Source organism: Nerophis lumbriciformis, linkage group LG02 (assembly GCF_033978685.3).
Source record: "Nerophis lumbriciformis linkage group LG02, RoL_Nlum_v2.1, whole genome shotgun sequence".
Classification (NCBI taxonomy): Eukaryota; Metazoa; Chordata; class Actinopteri; order Syngnathiformes; family Syngnathidae; genus Nerophis; species Nerophis lumbriciformis.
The window spans coordinates 7,202,501-7,220,000 of NC_084549.2; the positions used below are offsets into that span (position 1 = coordinate 7,202,501).

Here is a 17,500-nt window from a genome sequence, read left to right on the forward strand (position 1 = left end):
TATGTTTGACTGCCATCTACTGGTCACACTTATCATTGCACCATGTACCAAATAAAATAGCTTCGCGGTCGGTAAGCACAAGCAGAATTATTCCGTACATTAGGCACACCGGGTTATAAGGTGAACTGTCAGTTTTAAACCTGCTCAGTGGCCTAGTGGTTAGAGTGTCCGCCCTGAGATCGGTAGGTCGTGAGTTCAAACCCCGGCCGAGTCATACCAAAGACTACAAAAAAATGTGACCCATTACCTCCCTGCTTGGCACTCAGCATCAAGGGTTGGAATTGCGGGTTAAATCACCCAAAATGATTCCTGGGCGTGGCCACCACCGCTGCTCACTGCTCCCCTCACCTCCCCAGGGGGTGAACAAGGGGGATGGGTCAAATGCAGAGGACACATTTCACCACACCTAGTGTGTGTGTGTGACAATCATTGGTACTTTAACTTTTAACTTATTCTCTTATGTGTGACTGCCATCTACTGGTCACACTTATCATTGCACCGTGTACCTAATAAAATAGCCTTGAAGTCGGTAAGCACAAGCAGAATTATTCCGTACATTAGGCGCACCGGGTTATAAGGCGCACTGTCAGTTTTAAACCCGCTCAGTGGCCTAGTGGTTAGAGTGTCCGCCCTGAGATGGGTAGGTCGTGAGTTCAAACCCCGGCCGAGTCATACCAAAGACTATAAAAATGGGAGCCATTACCTCCCTGCTTGGCACTCAGCATCAAGGGTTGGAATTGGGGGTTAAATCACAAAAAAATGATTCCCGGGCGTGGCCACCGCCGCTGCTCACTGCTCCCCTCACCTCCCAGGGGGTGAACAAGGGGATGGGTCAAATGCAGAGGACAAATTTCACCACATGTAGTGTGTGTGTGACAATCATTGGTACTTTAACTTTAACTTTAACGACAAGACAGAAATGAGCAGAATATAAGACGACTCCTTCTTTATCAAGGCACGTTTTTGGAAAGATATTTCTCGCAAATTTTCAGTATCCGTAAAAAAAAACCTGAAAGATTAAAATAAATGAAGGTATTTTACAGCAAATTTAAACGAGAAGTCGTTTAAATTTAAGTTGAGGCGTCCTCAGAAATGATAATGCTCAATGTGGTCACTTGGAATACTTTTAGTTACTTTTAGTTACTTGGTATCGTAGCGATACTTAGTGGACTAGTGTAAGAATGTGATTGGCCCACCAACATGTTTCATCCGGCCTGCGAGATGAGTTGCCAGGTAGAAAAATGATGGGACTAGGGTAGTACGGTATATCGCTACTAGTATAGTACCGCGATACTAATGAATCATATTCAGTACTATACCGCCTCTAAAAAGTACCAATCCCCCACCTTCACTTTTTTTAACAGGCATGACGGCGCGTTGTTGTCACGTCCGTGACTTTGCTGGTTTTACGAGCAGAGGAGCATGTTCGGCAGCGCGCACACACAGAGTACTTACAAGCAGACACAGTGTGTAGACAGAAAAGGGAGAACGGACACATTTTGGTTTAAAAAGTAAAGATAAAGGTGAAGTTATAACACTGAAACTTCCTTTAGGAAGAGGTACTTTAAGACATGGCTAGCTAGCTAGCGGCTAACGTCCATCCGCAGTGTTTTAGCTACTTCTAAATCACTAATCCTCGTCTCCATGGCGACAAATAGAGTACGTTTCTTACAAGTATCATTATCACTGAAGGACGAGGAATAGGTAAACATGCTTCACTACACACCGTAGGAGGATACAATAGCTCACCGGCATCACAATGTAAACAAACGCCATGGATGGACATCCACTGTAATGATACCAAGTACAAGAGCGTATCTAATCGATACTACTATGATTACATCGATTTTTTTCGTTTAAAAAAAATTCATATTATGTTTATAAACTCAGGAAATACGTCCCTGGACACATGAGAACTTAAATTATGAGCAATGTATGATCCTGTAACTACTTGGTATCGGATCGATACCTAAATGTGTGGTATCATCCAAAACTAATGTAAAGCATCCAAACAACAGAATAATAAGTGATTATTACATTTCAACAAAAGTGTAGATAGAACATGTTGGAACGGAAAATAAGCAGATATTAACAGTAAATGAACAAGTAGATTAATAATCATTTTTTACAGTTTGTCCTTCATAATGTGTACAAAATAATAGGTGTATAAATGACATAATATGTTACTGCATAGACTAATTAGGAGTCTTTGTTTGTTTCCTTACTACTAAAAGACAAGTTGTCTAGTATGTTCACTATTTTATTTAGTTACTAAATTGCAATAATAAACATATGTTTCATGTACCCTAAGATTTGTTGTTAAAATAAAGCCAATAATTACATTTTTTGTGGTCCCCTTTATTTAGAAAATTATCGACCCGGTACCAAAATATTGGTATCGGGTCAACCCGAGATGGGGCAATTTTTGAATGAAGGAAACTGCTGTTCTAAATGTGTCCACTGGATGTCGCAATAGCAATTCAAGCGCACAAGACTTCAAAGGGGGCGGAGCTATGTGCTGTTGTTTAAGACACTTCCGATGTATTTACGCTGCTTATTAGTGATGAGAATACAAAATATGGATTATTACGTTCATGCTTTGATCATCAAACATGTTGTTAGTTACGTAATCTGTGACAAAATATGTACATTTCACATTGTACTCGTGACTGGGGACATATTTTCTGGGCGCACATAAATATCCATCCATCCATCTTCTCCCGCTTATCCGAGGTCGGGTCGCAGGGGGCAGCAGCCTAAGCAGGGAAGCCCAGACTTCCCTCTCCCCAGCCACTTCATCCAGCTCTTCCCGGGGGATCCCGAGGTGTTCCCAGACCAGCTGGGAGACATAGTCTTCCCAATGTGTCCTGGGTCTTCCCCGTGGCCTCCTACCAGTCGGACGTGCCCTAAACACCTCCCTAGGGAGGCGTTCAGGTGGCATCCTGACCAGATGCCCGAACCACCTCATCTGGCTCCTCTCGATGTGGAGGAGCAGCGGCTTTACTTTGAGCTCCCCCCGGATGACAGAGCTTCTCACCCTATCTCTAAGGGAGAGCCCCGCCACCCGGCGGAGGAAACTCATTTCGGCCGCTTGTACCCGTGATCTTGTCTTTTCGGTCATAACCCAAAGCTCATGACCATAGGTGAGGATGGGAACGTAGATTGACCGGTAAATTGAGAGCTTTGCCTTCCGGCTCAGCTCCTTCTTCACCACACGGATCGATACGGCGTCCGCATTACTGAAGACGCCGCACCGATCCGCCTGTCGATCTCACGATCCACTCTTCCCTCACTCGTGAACAAGACTCCGAGGTACTTTAACTCCTCCACTTGGGGCAGGGTCTGCTCCGCAACCCGTAGATGGCACTCCACCCTTTTCCGGGCGAGAACCTTGGACTCGGACTCATCCCAGTCGCTTCACACTCAGCTGCAAAATGTGTCTTTATTTTTAAGTTATCATGTTGGGAGTAGATTTTGTCCCCTGAGCTAAAATGAGTTTGACACCACTGGTCTATAAGGTCTTCACTCCAGCTAACAACGATCTTTGATCCCCAGCCTTCACACAAGACCCAGGCAAGGTTTTAAAGTGCACTCAGAGAAGACAAGACAATGAATGTTTTGAGTGGTGAAATTTGAGTTTGAGTTGTGGACGCAGCAGACAGGTGCTGCGGGAGAAAAGAGCTTTAGTGGACGTGTCAGACACTCAGGGTGGAGAAGAAAGTGCGGATGTGTTCACTCCCATGCAGAGATCATTGATTGTTCCTTACTTCACAGTCACCATGTTTCCTAGAAGGCTGTCAGGTTGCCCTCCGAGTCAGAATCTGATGTTGCCTCAGTTTCTCCTGCGTCCTCAGCGTCCAAACCGGAGCCTCTGGCTGAAGATTTCTCAGAGGAGATGGCGTCTTCGTCCGCCTCGGAAATTGGGGACAGTCCTGCGTATGTCTCTTCAGAAGTGCCGCTGATACTTCTGAGCTCAGAGGAATAGGGAAGACCGCTATAAGGGCTGGACGGACCAGGACCTTCGGATACTACACTAGACCTTCTATATGCGCCATCATCACTGATGTCACCGGATGAATCTTTGCTTTCATCAGCAGTCTCGGACTCTTCTTCTTCACTTTCCTCCGTTATTGTGTCCTCAGACTTATGAGTCAGGATGGACTTCTGGGAGCGAAAGCTCCCGCTGGAGGACACGGTACTTGCAGGTCTTCCCTTGCTGCTCAAAGAACTCTCTTCAGTCATCTTACTACTGGTGGATGATCCTCCGATTGAGTCTGAACCTGCAGACATTTTCCTGCGACCAGTCCCTCGAGACCAAGAGCCTTCACTTCCTGATCCGGATTCCACCTCACTGACCGTTCCTGTTCCTGATTCGGCTTCGCTAAGCTCCTCGCTGGACTTCCCTGATGTTAACGCACTTCTTGAAGTTTTAGTTCTCTGTGATGACCTCAAACTGGAGCCAGATAAAGACCCTGACCCTCTGAGACTAGCACTCTCGCTTGCACTTTGACTTCTTACGCTACCACTACCGCTGACAGTTCTGCTACCACTCTCACTCCTGCTGTCACTTCCACTCCCACTCTCCAGTCCACTACCACTGATGCTACTGCTGCCACTCCCACCTCTCGCCTTGCTAGCCTCAGTAGCTGATGATCTCATGGACGAGCGTGCAGAAGACCCACTTTCTTTAGCGCTTCCGGATACCTCTTCTTCCTCGGACTCTTTATCCGAATCACCCTCTGTTTCTGAATCCTTTTCTGTGCTTGTGTCCTTCTCTGTTGCAGTCCCTGTTCCTGATTCTGTTCCTCTTTCAGAATCAGACGCTTTGGCAGACTCTGACTCCTTCTCTGAGTCCGACTCTTTCTCTGTGTCCGACTCTTGCTCAGACTCTGATTCTTTCTCTGTCTCTGACTCTTTGTCTGTCCCTGATGGCTTCTCTGAATCTGATTCTTTTTCAGTAGTTGATTCTTTCTCACTGACAGATCCCTTTTCGCTTTCTTCCACCTCAGACTTAGACTCGCTTTCCTCATCCGATTCTCCAGGCAATTCATCTGGCTCTTCTTCTGAGTCCACGGTGCTTTCGTTGGCATCGTCCCGGTCCAAATCCACTTTGAGATAGTCTCTGTCCACACTGCTTTTCTCTGATGACTCATCATCTGAGTCTTTCTCCTTACTGCTACCACTCGCAACTGCTTCTGGCTCACTTTCCGTCACACTAATGGACACTTTAGATTTATTCTCATCCTCACTGGTGACTTGCGAAGCCTCTTCATCTCTCTCACTGCCAGTGGCACTTATGCTACTCTGTGACTTTCTACGGGCCTGCAACTTCCTGCCCAGCTTGATTTTCTTCAAAACTTTGCCGAGCTGGCTTCGGGCGCTCGACTTGCTGTCGATCGGTCCCGCAGGTGACGGGCCATCAGTCAGACTGTCCTGGCTGTCAATACGGCGGGCCGACATCAGTTTGGCATAGTCTTTATCCTTCTTCTTGACGCCGAACATCTTGAACATCCTGGCTTTCTTCCATGGAGACGGGCCAGCGGCAGTAGACGGCTGCTCTCCTCTCTTGCTGGCCGCCAGGAGTTTGCTGAGTTTGATGACAGATTTCAGCCTTTTGGCAGCCTTGGAAGGCTCGGAGTCCCCTTCTGGTTCAGCTGGCTCCGTTTCCTCTTCGTCCCTAAATGCAACCCTCTTTGGTGGGCCCCGGCCCTGCACGCCGCCACGGCCCCTGCCTCTGCCGCGCCCCTATGACAGTTTCACATTCAATTGAACAACTTTTTCTAAGAATTCTGATTATAGTATTGGACTGCAACATGGCATTGAATCTTCTCTTTTAATAATACAACAATACTTTTGATACACACTCATAGAAAGGAAGTACCTCTGGGCCATGTGGACTGTAGTAATAACCGTCATCTTCCATAATCACCTCTCCATATTCATCGTACATCGGAGCTATCAACCTCCGGCGACTGCCGTACTGAGGGATGTCGTACCTTGAAACAAGATAGGTGCAAAAATAGGACATATTTACTTACTTTGGACAACATTTACACAACCCAAAACCAGTGAAGTTGGCACGTTGAGTAAATCGTAAATAAAAACAGAATACAATGATTTGCAAATCCTTTTCGATTTATATTCAATTGAATAGACTGCAAAGACAAGATATTTAATGTTCGAACTGAGAAACTTAATATTTTTTATGTCTATTTTTGATGAAGCACCGCCTGAGGGGTCGAAAGTCACGGGCATTGCCGCTTACGTGCAGACCACAGAACACTTTTCCACTTTGCATCAGTCCATCTCAGATGAGCTCGGGCCCAGCAAAGCCGGCGGCGTTTCTGGGTGTTGTTGATAAACGGTTTTCGCCTTGCATAGTAGAGTTTTAACTTGCACTTACAGATGTAGCGACGGACTGTAGTTACTGACAGTGGTTTTCTGAAGTGTTTCTGAGCCCATGTGGTGATATCCTTTACACACTGATGCCTGTTTTTGATGCAGTGCCGCCTGAGTGTTTGTTTTCGGCCTTACGTGCAGTGATTTCTTCTGAACCTTTTGATGATATTACGGACCGTAGATGGTGAAATCCCTAAATTCCTTGCAATAGCTGGTTGAGAAAAGTTGTTCTTAAACTGTTCGACAATTTGCTCACGCATTTGTTGACAAAGTGGTGACCCTCACCCCCATCCTTGTTTGTGAATGACTGAGCATTTCACGGAAGCTGCTTTTACACCCAATCATGGCACCCACCTCTTCCCAATTAGCCTGTTCACCTGTGGGATGTTCCAAATAAGTGTTTGACGCGCATTCCTCAACTTTCTCAGTCCTTTTTGCCACTTGTGCCAGCTTTTTTGAAACATGTTGCGGGCATCCAATTCCAAATGAGCTAATATTTGCAAAAACTAACAACGTTTACCAGTTCGAACGTTAAGTATCTTGTCTTTGCAGTCTATTCAATTGAATATTGGTTGAAAAGGATTTGCAAATCATTGTATTCTGTTTTTATTTACCATTTACACAACGTGACAACTTCACTGCCTTTGGGGTTTTGCACAAGTAAAAATATGCACAATTCAAACACAACAAATGTACAACACACATATAACGTCGTGGTACGTTTCTAGGTGCATATAATGCAGGGGTCTCAAAGTCAATTTACTGGATGCAGAAACTGGGTGAGGCTGGGCCGCAAGAAAAGATTTCTTAAAAAAATCTAACATGCACTTTTTAATGAATTCACCTTCTTTGAATGGCCCTAGTAACATACTTGCCAACCCTCCCGAATTTCAGTGCCCCTCCCGACAATCTCCCGGGGCAACCATTCTCCCGAATTCCACCTGGAAAACAATATTAAGGGACGTACAACATGTCGTCGCATCCGCTTTTTCATCATACAAACAGCGTGCCGGACAAGTCACATGTTGTATGAGGCTTCTGCAGACACACGTGACTGCAAGACATACTTGGTCAACAGCCATACAGGTCACACTGAGGGTGGCCGTCTAAACAACTTTATCACTGTTACAAATATGCGCCGCGCTGTGAACACTGTGTTAGGGTGCGGATGTTCTCCCGAAATGTGTTTGTCATTCTTGTTCGGCGTGGGCTCACAGTGGGTCTCCCTATGTCTAGCATTAAAAGATTACAATTGGTACAAAATGCGGCTGCTAGACTTTTGACAAGAACAAGAAAGTTTGATCATATTACGCCTATACTGGCTCACCTGCACTGGCTTCCTGTGCACTTAAGATGTGACTTTAAGGTTTTACTACTTACGTATAAAATACTACACGGTCTAGCTCCGTCCTATCTTGCCGATTGTATTGTACCATATGTCCCGGCAAGAAATCTGCGTTCAAAGAACTCCGGCTTAGTCTGCGGGCTATAGAGCGTTTTCTATTCGGGCTCCAGTACTATGGAATGCCCTCCCGGTAACAGTTAGAGATGCTACCTCAGTAGAAGCATTTAAGTCCCATCTTAAAACTCATTTGTATACTCTAGCCTTTGAATAGCCCCCTTTTTTTTTTTAGACCAGTTGATCTGCCGTTTCTTTTCTTTTCTCCTCTGCTCTCCCCTATCCCTCGTGGAGGGGGAGACACTCAGGTCGGGTGGCCATGGATGGGGTGCTGGCTGTCCGGGGTCGGGACCCGGGGTGGACCGCTCGCCTGTGTATCGGTTGGGAACATCTCTGCGCTGCTGACCCATCTCCGCTCGGGATGGTTTCCTGCTGACCCCACTGTGGACTGGACTCTTACTGTTATGCTGGATCCACTATTGACTGTACTCCCACAATATTATGTTAGACCCACTCGACATCCATTGCATTCGGTCTCCCTAGAGGGCGGGGGTTACCCACATATGCGGTCCTCTCCAAGGTTTCTCATAGTCATTCACATCGACGTCCCACAGGGGTGAGTTTTTCCTTGCCCTTATGTGGGCTTTGTACCGAGGATGTCGTTGTGGCTTGTGCAGCCCTTTGAGACACTTGTGATTTAGGGCTATATAAATAAAGATTGATTGATTGATTCGAAGTATTCACTCCACCGATCCACAACATCCGCAGTCGAGGTCAGCAGAACACCATCCTCGCCATACACGGTGTTGATAGTGCACTGCTTCCCCTTCCTGAGGCGGCGGATGGTGGTCCAGAATTGCTTCGAAGCCGTCCGGAAGTCGTTTTCCATGGCCTCACCGAACTCCTCCCATGTCCGAGTTTTTGCCTCCGCGACCGCTGAAGCCGCACACCGCTTGGCCTGTCGGTACCTGTCCGCTGCCTCAGGAGTCCTATGAGCCAAAAGAACCCGATAGGACTCCTTCTTCAGCTTGACGGCATCCCTCACCGCCGGTGTCCACCAACGGGTTCTAGGATTACCGTCACGACAAGCACCAACTACCTTGCGGCCACAGCTCCAATCAGCCGCCTCGACAATAGAGGTGCGGAACATGGTCCATTCGGACTCAATGTCCAGCACCTCCCTCGTGACATGTTCAAAGTTCTTCCGGAGGTGGGAATTGAAACTCTCTCTGACAGGAGACTCTGCTAGACGTTCCCAGCAAACCCTCACAATGCGTTTGGGCCTGCCAGGTCTGTCCGGCATCCTCCCCCACCATCGCAGCCAACTCACCACCAGGTGGTGATCGGTAGAAAGCTCCGCCCCTCTCTTCACCCGAATGTCCAAAACATGAGGCCGAAAATCCGATGACACAACTACAAAGTCGATCATGGAACTGCGGCCTAGGGTGTCCTGGTGCCAAGTGCACATATGGACACCCTTATGTTTGAACATGGTGTTCGTTATGGACAATCTGTGACGGGCACAAAAGTCCAATAACAAAACACCGCTCAGGCAGCCATTCTTCCCAATCACGCCTCTCCAGGTTTCACTGTCGAAATGTGTTTGTCATTTTTGTTTGGTGTGGGTTCACAGTGTGGCGCATATTTGTAACAGTGTTAAAGTTGTTTAGACGGCCACCCTCAGTGTGACAAGTATGTCTTGCAGTCGCTTACGTGTGTCTACAGAGGCCAAATACAACATGTGACTGTGCCGGCACGCTGTTTGTACAGGCTGTAGAGGCATTAATATTGTTGTCTGGGTGAAAATCGTCAGAAATTCGGGAGAATGGTTGCCCCTGGAGATTTCCGGGAGGAGCACTGAAATTCGTGAGTCTCCCGGAAAAATCGGGAGGGTTAACAAGTATGACGCTGTCAAGCGGCATTCATATAAAACTTGCGGGCCGCACTAACATTCAATATTCATATTAAGGTGCCACGTGTTTGAGACCCCTGATATAATGTGAATAATGTTCAAATGCAATGTCCCTAAGCTTTTATTTCTTCCACAGTTGAGTGCACATTTGCTGACAAATCTGAATAAATCACAAGAACCCAAACACGCTGAAGTGGGAAAGCAGCCGTGTGCTGCCTAAGTAACGCCTAAGAGTCCATTAAACACTTGATGCAGCACAACCTTTTATCCCATGCACTGTTTAGAAACCACATCCACACCCCCAGGCCATTTACTGTATTTTATATTTGGCCTCTTTTCTTGGGGACTGTTCGTAATAAAAGCGCAAGACGCCTTCCGTTGTTTTCCAGGACTGTGCAAAAACATGCCATTGAAACAAAAATAACCCTTAATTGGGTTCCGCGGCCTCGAACGAGCTGAAATAGAATCGATCGCTGACGTAAGGAACAAAAAAAGACGACAATTAGCATCGCCGTCTCGTTTCCAGCGTGTGGCAGCGACTCAAAAAAAGGCTTGAAGTGCGCCCCGCGATGGAAATAAACACTGATCTCGTCACCGCCGCGCGACACTCATTAACCAGCGCAAATTGGCCACATGGCCGCCCTTTATGACTTGTCAGATTTTCTTTCGAGTGATTTTAAAAAGGCAGTAAATTGTAAAAGCTTCTTCTTGTAAAAAAAAAAAAACACACGCCGCACGAGTCCTCGCCGTCACCTGCTGCTACCACCGCCGGGGGGGTTTAATGAACAACGCTGTGGCGGCAGCTGTTACACCTTTTTGCCGCGTGTTCGTGCCATACGGGAGGTGTAATTGGCAACTTAGAACAAACGCCCGCAAATTACACGTTCATACTTACAGGGCACCACTCAAAAAGCATAATTAAACAAGTTGAAATTGCAGCAATACTTGTTATTAATTGTAGTCCTTAACACGTGACCAGACTATGTTTGGCTGACCTGAGTGTAGACTAGGGTTGTACAGTCATACTTGCCAACCTTGAGACCTCCGATTTCGGGAGGTCGGGGATGGGGCGGGGTGTGGTTGGGGGCGTGGTTAAGAGGAGAGGAGTATATTGACAGCTAGAATTCACCAAGTCAAGTATTTCATACATATATATATATATATATCTACATCCTGAAAATATGCAAACAAACTGTGTTTAGATAATTGATACTTCAAACTTGCATAAATAAATATTAAGGAATATAACATAACTTGGCTTCTGAGAGTTTCAAAAATGTAATGAATAAAATGCTAAAGTTGTTGATAAACAAGCAATTATTTTAATAATTAAATATGGTCATTTTAAATGAATTATTATGATCAGTTAAAATCAATTAATTCAAATATGTTTATTTTAATGTATAATTCTATGGCTGGATGTAATAAGGAGTCACGAAAAAATACAAATAAAAATACAATTAATTTTGATGTTTTTAGCAAAATATAGTTGTTTTTTTAATTAATAAATATATTTATTTTTAGGTAAAATAAACATAATACTACAATTTATCTGTAGTCTGGATGATTTAGTTATTGTCACCCCTGTTGTCCTCCCGTCATGAAAAAAGGCTGTCCTCGCTCAGGTCCGCATGGAGCTGGAGGGGGCGTAGCTTCCCAGCTCCGGCTGAAAATCGGGAGATTTTCGGGAGAATATTTGTCCCGGGAGGTTTTCGGGAGAGGAGCTGAATTTCGGGAGTCTCCCGGAAAATTCGGGAGGGGTTGGCAAGTATGTGTACAGTATACCGGTATTAGTATAGTACCGCAATACTAATGAATCATATTCGGTACTATACCGCCTCTAAAAAGTTTGATTCTTTTATGAATGTATTTATCTACTGAAAATGTGACCAAATCTGCTGGGTCAAAAGTAGAGATGTCCGATAAATGCTTTAAAATGTAATATTGGAAATTATCGGTATCGTTTTTTTATTATTATCGGTATCGTTTTTAAAAAAAAAAAAAAGTCCATCCATCCATCTATCTTCTTCCGCTTATCCGAGGTCGGGTCGCGGGGGCAGCAGCCTAAGCAGGGAAGCCCAGACTTCCCTCTCCCCAGCCACTTCGTCCAGCTCCTCCCGGGGGACCCCGAGGCGTTCCCAGGCCAGCCGGGAGACATAGTCTTCCCAACGTGTCCTGGGTCTTCCCCGCGGCCTCCTACCGGTCGGACGTGCCCTAAACACCTCCCTAGGGAGGCGTTCGGGTGGCATCCTGACCAGATGCCCGAACCACCTCATCTGGCTCCTCTCCATGTGGAGGAGCAGCGGCTTTACTTTGAGCTCCTCCCGGATGGCAGAGCTTCTCACCCTATCTCTAAGGGAGAGCCCCGCCACTCGGCGGAGGAAACTCATTTCGGCCGCTTGTACCCGTGATCTTGTCCTTTCGGTCATAACCCAAAGCTCGTGACCATAGGTGAGGATGGGAACGTAGATCGACCGGTAAATTGAGAGCTTTGCCTTCCGGCTCAGCTCCTTCTTCACCACAACGGATCGATACAGCGTCCGCATTACTGAAGACGCCGCACCGATCCGCCTGTCGATCTCACGATCCACTCTTCCCCCACTCGTGAACAAGACTCCGAGGTACTTGAACTCCTCCACTTGGGGCAAAATCTCCTCCCCAACCCGGAGATGGCACTCCACCCTTTTCTGGGCGAGAACCATGGACTCGGACTCGGAGGTGCTGATTCTCATCCCAGTCGCTTCACACTCGGCTGCAAACCGATCCAGTGAGAGCTGAAGATCCTGGCCAGATGAAGCCATCGGGACCACATCATCTGCAAAAAGCAGAGACCTAATCCTGCAGCCACCAAACCAGATCCCCTCAACGCCTTGACTGCGCCTAGAAATTCTGTCCATAAAAGTTATGAACAGAATGGGTGACAAAGGGCAGCCTTGGCGGAGTCCAACCCTCACTGGAAACGTGTCCGACTTACTGCCGGCAATGCAGACCAAGCTCTGGCACAGGGCATACAGGGAGCGGACTGCCACAATCAGACAGTCCGATACCCCATACTCTCTGAGCACTCCCCACAGGACTTCCCGAGGGACACGGTCGAATGCCTTCTCCAAGTCCACAAAACACATGTAGACTGGTTGGGCAAACTCCCATGCACCCTCAAGGACCCTGCCGTGAGTATAGAGCTGGTCCACAGTTCCACGACCAGGACGAAAACCACACTGTTCCTCCTGAATCCGAGGTTCGACTATCCGGCGTAGCCTCCTCTCCAGTACACCTGAATAGACCTTACCGGGAAGGCTGAGGAGTGTGATCCCACGATAGTTAGAACACACCCTCCGGTTCCCCTTCTTAAAGAGAGGAACCACCACCCCGGTCTGCCAATCCAGAGGCACCGCCCCCGATGTCCACGCGATGCTGTTTTAGCAAAATATAGTAAAAATGTATTTATTTTTTTATTTTTTTTATTAATAAATATATTTATTTTTAGGTAAAATAAACATAATACTACAATTTATCTGTAGTCTGGATGATTTAATGCTTGTCACCCTCATATACTAACAAAGTGGTTCTTAACCTGGGTTCGATAAAACCCTAGGGGTTCGGTGAGTCGGGCTCAGGGGTTCGGCAAAGGTCAAGACACACCCGACTCATCGTGTAAATAAAAACTTCTCCCAATCGGCGTATTACGGATACGACAACAGCAGAAGTCAGACTGATTTGCAGATGTGTAATTTGTTGTGAGTTTATGCACTGTGTTGGTTTTGTTGTTTGAACAATGTGATGTTCATGCACGGTTCATTTTGTGCACCAGTAAAAAAAACATGGTAACACTTTAGTATTGGGAACATATTCACCATTAATTAGTTGCGTATTAACACGCAAATTAGCAACATATTGGCTCTTAACTAGTCATTATTACGTACTTATTAATGCCTTATTCGGCATGGCCTTATTATAACCCTAACCCTCTAACCCTGGCCCTAACCCTCTAACCCGAACCCTAACCAAATAACTCTAAATTAAGTCTTTGTTACTTAGAAAATGTTCCCCATACTAAAGTGTTACCAAAAACATCTAACTTTGTCTTGAATTTGAAAAAAAAAAAACATTTTATTTTTCACTAAAGAAGGGTTCGGTGAATGCGCATATGAAACTGGTGGGGTTTGGTACCTCCAACAAGGTTAAGAACCAACAGCATTTCATGATTAATATTTATAAATTAAGATTCCTAATAAATGACACTAGAATAAGCACACATTTGATTGGTAAATCATAGTGTAATGACCTGGAATGACACTTTATGTGTGGTGTTGGAGTTGTCCGACTTTTTGTGTGGCTGCAAACGCATCACTGGCTAAGTGCCATATGTGCACGTGTTGGCGCAAGTGAGAAAGAGCGAGCGGCTGCTGTTGATATAGCAAAGTTGCTTTTGGTCTGGTTTGTACTGCAGAAAATGACCACTTTTGCTAGATATCATTTTTTTTACTAATGTTTTGGTGATGTGTTTATGCATACTTGCCAACCTTGAGACCTCCGATTTCGGGAGGTGGGGGCTGGGGGCGTGGTCGGGGGTGGGGTGGGACGTGGTTGGGGAAGTGGTTAAGAGGGGAGGAGTATATTGACAGCTAGAATTCACCAAGTCAAGTATTTCATATATATATATATATATATATATATATATATATATATATATATATATATATATATATATATATATATATATATATATATATATATATATATATATATATCTCTACATCCTGAAAATATGCAAACAAACTGTGTTTAGATAGTTGATACTTCAAACTTGCATAAATAAATATTAAGGAATATAACATAACTTGGCTTCTGAGAGTTTCAAAAATGTAATGAATAAAATGCTAAAGTTGTTGATAAACAAGCAATTATTTTAATAATTAAATATGGTCATTTTAAATGAATTATTATGATCATTTAAAATCAATTATTTCAAATATGTTTATTTTAATGTATAATTCTATGGCTGGATGTAATAAGGAGTCACGAAAAAATACAAATAAAAATACAATTAATTTTGATGTTTTTAGCAAAATATAGTTTGTTTTTTTAATTAATAAATATATTTATTTTTAGGTAAAATAAACATAATACTACAATTTATCTCTAGTCTGGATGATTTAGTTCTTGTCACCCTGTTGTCCTCCCGTCATGAAAAAAGGCTGTCCTCACTCAGGTCCGCATGGAGCTGGAGGGGGCGTGGCTTCCCAGCTCCGGCTGAAAATCGGGAGATTTTCGGGAGAATATTTGTCCCGGGAGGTTTTCGGGAGAGAAGCTGAATTTCGGGAGTCTCCCGGAAAATTCGGGAGGGGTTGGCAAGTATGTGTACAGTATACCGGTATTAGTATAGTACCGCAATACTAATGAATCATATTCGGTACTATACCGCCTCTAAAAAGTTTGATTCTTTTATGAATTTATTTATCTACTGAAAATGTGACCAAATCTGCTGGGTCAAAAGTAGAGATGTCCGATAAATGCTTTAAAATGTAATATTGGAAATTATCGGTATCGTTTTTTTTTTTATTATCGGTATCGTTTAAAAAAAAAAAAAAAATCATTTATTTTTTTATTAAATCAACATAAAAAACAGATATAAAGATACACTTACAATTAGTGCACCAACCCAAAAAAAAACCCTCTCCCATTTACACCCACTCATTCACACAAAAGGGTTGTTTATTTCAGTTATTAACATTGTGGTTCCTACATTATATATCAATACAGTCTGCAAGGGATACAGTCCGTAAGCACACATGATTGTGCGTGCTGCTGGTCCACTAATAGTACTAACCTTTAACAATTATTTTGACTCATTTTCATTAATTACTAGTTTCTATGTAACTGTTTTTATATTGTTTTATTTTCTTTTTTATTCAAGAAAATGTTTTTCATTTTTTTATCTTATTTTTTTTTAATTTATTTATTATGCCTAATTTGGACAACCAGGTATGGTGAAGATAAGGTCCTTAAAAAAAAAAAAAAAAAAAAAATAAGATAAGAAAATGAAAAACATTTTCTTGAATCAAAAATAAAATAAAAAACATTTTCTTGAATAAAAAAGAAAATAAAACAATATAAAAACAGTTACATAGAAACTAGTAATTAATTACTAGTTTCTATGTAACTGTTTTTATATTGTTTTATTTTCTTTTTTTATTCAAGAAAATGTTTTTCATTTTTTTATCTTATTTTTTTTAATTTATTTATTTTTTTAAAGGACCTTATCTTCACCATACCTGGTTGTCCAAATTAGGCATAATAAATAAATAAGGTCCTTTAAATAAGGTCCTTTAAAAAAATTAAAAAAAATAAGATAAAAAAATGAAAAACATTTTCTTGAATAAAAAAGAAAATAAAACAATATAAAAACAGTTACATAGAAACTAGTAATTCATTACTAGTTTCTGTGTAACTGTTTTTATATTGTTTTATTTTCTTTTTTACAATATAAAAACAGTTACATAGAAACTAGTAATTAATTACTAGTTTCTATGTAACTGTTTTTATATTGTTTTACTTTCTTTTTTATTCAAGAAAATGTTTTTCATTTTTTTATCTTATTTTTTATTTATTTATTTATTTTTTTAAAGGACCTTATCTTCACCATACCTGGTTGTCCAAATTAGGAATAATAAATAAATAAGGTCCTTTAAATAAGGTCCTTTAAAAAAAAAAAAAAAAAAAAAAAAAAATAAGATAAAAAAATGAAAAACATTTTCTTGAATAAAAAAGAAAATAAAACAATATAAAAACAGTTACATAGAAACTAGTAATTAATTACTAGTTTCTATGTAACTGTTTTTATATTGTTTTATTTTCTTGAATAAAAAAGAAAATAAAACAAAATAAATAAGGTCCTTTAAAAAAATTAAAAAAAATAAGATAAAAAAATTAAAAACATTTTCTTGAATAAAAAAAGAAAATAAAACAATATAAAAACAGTTACATAGAAACTAGTAATTAATTACTAGTTTCTATGTAACTGTTTTTATATTGTTTTATTTTCTTGAATAAAAAAGAAAATAAAACAATATAAAAACAGTTACATAGAAACTAGTAATTAATTACTAGTTTCTATGTAACTGTTTTTATATTGTTTTATTTTCTTGAATAAAAAAGAAAATAAAACAAAATAAATAAGGTCCTTTAAAAAAATAAAAAAAAATAAAAAAAATAAGATAAAAAAATGAAAAACATTTTCTTGAATAAAAAAGAAAATAAAACAATATAAAAACAGTTACATAGAAACTAGTAATTAATTACTAGTTTCTATGTAACTGTTTTTATATTGTTTTATTTTCTTGAATAAAAAAGAAAATAAAACAAAATAAATAAGGTCCTTTAAAAAAAACAAAACAAAAAACAAAAATAAGATAAAAAAATGAAAAACATTTTCTTGAATAAAAAAGAAAATAAAACAATATAAAAACAGTTACATAGAAACTAGTAATTAATTACTAGTTTCTATGTAACTGTTTTTATATTGTTTTATTTTCTTTTTTACAATATAAAAACAATATAAAAACAGTTACATAGAAACTAGTAATTAATTACTAGTTTCTATGTAACTGTTTTTATATTGTTTTACTTTCTTTTTTATTCAAGAAAATGTTTTTCATTTTTTTATCTTATTTTTTTTTATTTTTTTATTTTTTTAAAGGACCTTATCTTCACCATACCTGGTTGTCCAAATTGGTTGTGTTAATTCCACGACTGTATATATCGGTATCGGTTGATATCGGTATCAATAT

The 17,500-nt window shown here is 41.7% G+C and overlaps 1 protein-coding gene across 1 annotated transcript in view; it reads right to left on the reverse strand.

The window, feature by feature from the left end:
• Positions 1-17,500, reverse strand: part of LOC133580422 (protocadherin-15-like) — an 888,230-nt gene that overhangs the window by 1,263 nt on the left and 869,467 nt on the right. The window contains exons 38-39 of the mRNA XM_061934831.1: positions 5,882-5,996; positions 3,768-5,745 (exon numbers count right to left, since the gene is read on the reverse strand). Of these exons, the coding sequence (XP_061790815.1) occupies positions 3,787-5,745; positions 5,882-5,996 (2,074 nt within the window). The 3' untranslated portion in view covers positions 3,768-3,786. The remainder of the gene's footprint in view (positions 1-3,767; positions 5,746-5,881; positions 5,997-17,500) is intronic.